The 3,036-nt window shown below is 44.9% G+C and overlaps 1 protein-coding gene across 1 annotated transcript; it reads left to right on the top strand.

The window, feature by feature from the left end:
• Positions 1-77: 77 nt before the first annotated feature.
• On the top strand, positions 78-3,028 carry LOC116380130 (uncharacterized). Its single transcript, XM_031842092.1, has 3 exons — positions 78-472; positions 2,258-2,413; positions 2,503-3,028. Exons 1-3 carry the CDS (start codon positions 281-283, stop codon positions 2,860-2,862), a joined length of 708 nt encoding a protein of 235 aa, XP_031697952.1. The 5' UTR covers positions 78-280; the 3' UTR covers positions 2,863-3,028.
• Positions 3,029-3,036: the final 8 nt, after the last annotated feature.

Genomic DNA, 3,036 nt, shown 5'->3' with positions numbered 1-3,036 from the left:
GCAGCAGCTCCTGTGTCCTGAGAGGTAGAATCAGTGTTTGAGTGAATGGAGTCTGGTGTGTTTGTAGAGATCATAGATCGATATAACTCCAGTTCCCTGTAGGGCTGCCCCCCCCGGACTAATTTATTTAGTCGACTTATCAAGATTTCTTTACTTGATTAGTTTTATGTTTTTTCTTATTTACAAGAAACCTTTCATTCTTTTCGCTGTCTAAAATCCGTCTGTTTCTATAAACTCATCTGCTGCAGTAAACCACTGACTGTGGAGGAGAAGTATTATCATGTCTTCTTCTTGTTGTCATGAGCATCATGTTTTCTTGTGCCACCCGTCATGTGCCTCTGTATTACAGATGCAGGTCCCTGAGGGAAGGCCTCCCGTCATCAAGAAATGTCTTTTCCCTCTGTTTAGCCCAAAGAGTAACATAAAGCATAGCTCCTCTGTGAGAGTCCTCCCTGTAGTCTCCTCTCCCATGGTACATGCTCGCCTCCTCACCCCGCCTGCCATCGCATGCATTAACCACAAATAATCTCCTCCATTGATTCATTTTTACGCTTGTTTTATAAGAATCAGGGGAGAAATTCATCCACTCATAATGAGTTGTAAACACGAACCAGTCAGATCCATCTGTGCAGGTAATATCCGTCAATAAAGTGCTGGTTTTAAATGTTCACGTTCTTGATATTTGATCAGTTTTAATGATGATTCACCGTGACATGAATGGATCTGGCTGGTTGTGTGTTTTTGGGGTTTAATTGAGATTTCAGACGGCTTGTTATGAGCTGAGGATGAAGCGCTGTGGCTCATGAGATGTTAGGAGTCTGTGTGCCTGGTTGCTCTCAGCTTCTACTTCTCTTAACAAACAACAGGAGCGTTTGATCGACGTCTCCTCCCCCTCAAAGTGCATCTTAACCTCTGATTTCTATTGATGATACAGCAAAGATCATACAGTTGAACCGGCTTCAGCATGAAACAGGTGTTCGAGGCTCCTTCTTCACCTCATTGTCTATTTATATACGAGGCAGTCTGTTGGGATGCTGAGAGGGGGGTTAACGCTGATGACGGAGCACAAATAAAATGCAATCTGGACCAGGAGGAAGCAGGCAGTCAGACTCAGAGTGGGTGGGTACAGAGTAGATGCACATACAGAGGATGTGATGTGATGTAGAAAATGTCTGCAACCATCCAATCGTAATCAAGAAGAGCTTTCGGTGCTTTTGGCTTTCTGGCACCAGATGCATGTTATTGTTTTTGTTTTTTTCATTTTTATTTGAATGACTTCACTGCACCAAACCAGGCTCATAAATCAACACATGTAAAGGATAACAAGACACACACACACAAATGATATCTTCTGAAGCACATTTTTACGATGCTGTATTTGTGCCATTGTAGGTTAAAAACAATGTAGGAAGAGCAGGTCCAATTCTGAGAAAACAATCTGAATTTCTGAGATAAAAATCGTGATTTACGAGAAAAAAACTACGGTATACCTTGAGATTAAAGTGATAAATTAACGAGAAGCCCCACACTCACAAATTCATGAGCCAAAATCCTGTGATCAGTTTGTTGTTTTCTTCTGGATAGACCGAGCTCACCGCTATGTCTCTTTAAATTGTGGATGTTGATGATAATATGATGATTCTGGGCTAAAATCACGAGTATGTTCTTATTGATTAATCTGATTGCAAAGTATCATTTGATTTGGTCATCCACTGCAGGAATAATACACGACAAGCGTCCTGTGGTATGAGGAGGTTATTCCAACACTGCAAAGTGAAGTGATGTGGTTCCTTGTAAAAAACAACAAAAAACACACAAAACAAATTCTTGCAAATTTGAGATTGTTTTTCTCATAATATTATTCCCCTCCTCCGGTTCCGTCGTTTTTTGATTTTTAACCTATAGAGTTTCCTTTCCTTATTGCTGAATCCGATTGCAAAGTAAGAAAAACAAAATACGAAAAATACGAAATTTATGGTAAATTTTGTAGTTGTTGTCGCATATTTGTGCCCATAATCGAAGAGAATTGCGTAGCTTTTTTAGAAAATTTATGGCTTTAATCTTGGTTATTTCTTTATATATTCTCCCCTTCCCCCGCTTCATAATCATAGATTTTTAACATAATATGTCGCCGTACATTTTTGAGGTTTCCATAGAAATCTGTATAAAACATTCTGCGTGTCTCTTGTTGTCCTTTTCATTGTTTGGACCCCCATGCTCGTATTTAATGAGATTAAACTCAATGCCTTTGTGGAAGGTTCCCAGTGAGGCTGTGGACACGATCATCCAGAAGTCCTCCAGGTCCTCCGGTCACCAGAGCAGCCGCCACAGGACCCGGGACAAGAGCAGAGACCGGGACCAAGACCGGGACAAGGACTGGCCTCCTGAGAAACTGTCCGATTCACACACACCTGTAAGTCCCAAAGAGAGAAATGAAAGTATTGTCTTCATGCATGTTGTTTTTGATGTTCAACATGTTTTGGTCATCCCTCCCCCTTTCAGAGTCAGCCACTGAAGTCTCTGCGCAAACTCTTGCACCTTTCGTCCTCGTCCTCCAACCAGACGTCGCAGTCCGACATGCGCTACCAGCCGCTGCCTAACCCGGCCTCCGCTCAGGGCGGCTTCCCAGAGGGCCGGGGTCACTCGGGGGTCAGCACGCCCCAGCTGAAGAGCCGACAGGCGGCCTACCCGCTGCCCGGGCAGCTGGAGTCCGGCTGGCACTCGTCGGCCCTGGGCCGCCCCGAGGGAAACCCCTACCCGGAGCAGATGGGCATCAAGGGGGGCCAGAACGGGCACGGCTTCGGACGCCCCTCCAGGTCTCGTATGCCAAACCTCAACGACCTGAAAGAGACGGCTCTGTGATCTCCTGCAACGCCCCGCGGCTCGGCTCAAACTCCTCCGTGTTTCCCCTCCGTTGCTCCTACACGTCCATTGCGTAACAGTACACCTGCTGACTACACACACACACACAGACACACACACACACACAGACACACACACACACACACATGAACACACATGAACACACACACACAC

Source organism: Anarrhichthys ocellatus, unplaced genomic scaffold (assembly GCF_004355925.1).
Source record: "Anarrhichthys ocellatus isolate YVR2014 unplaced genomic scaffold, GSC_Weel_1.0 scaffold6194, whole genome shotgun sequence".
Taxonomy (NCBI): Eukaryota; Metazoa; Chordata; class Actinopteri; order Perciformes; family Anarhichadidae; genus Anarrhichthys; species Anarrhichthys ocellatus.
This window is presented reverse-complemented; position numbering and strand designations above follow the sequence as displayed.

Coding starts and splice junctions, on each gene's coding strand:
- LOC116380130 (XM_031842092.1), top strand. CDS start 281: ATGTCTTCTTCTTGTTGTCATGAGCATCATGTTTTCTTGTGCCACCCG. Junction 473..2,257: donor CTGTAGTCTCCTCTCCCATG/GTACATGCTCGC, acceptor CCTTTGTGGAAG/GTTCCCAGTGAGGCTGTGGA. Junction 2,414..2,502: donor TGTCCGATTCACACACACCT/GTAAGTCCCAAA, acceptor TCCCCCTTTCAG/AGTCAGCCACTGAAGTCTCT.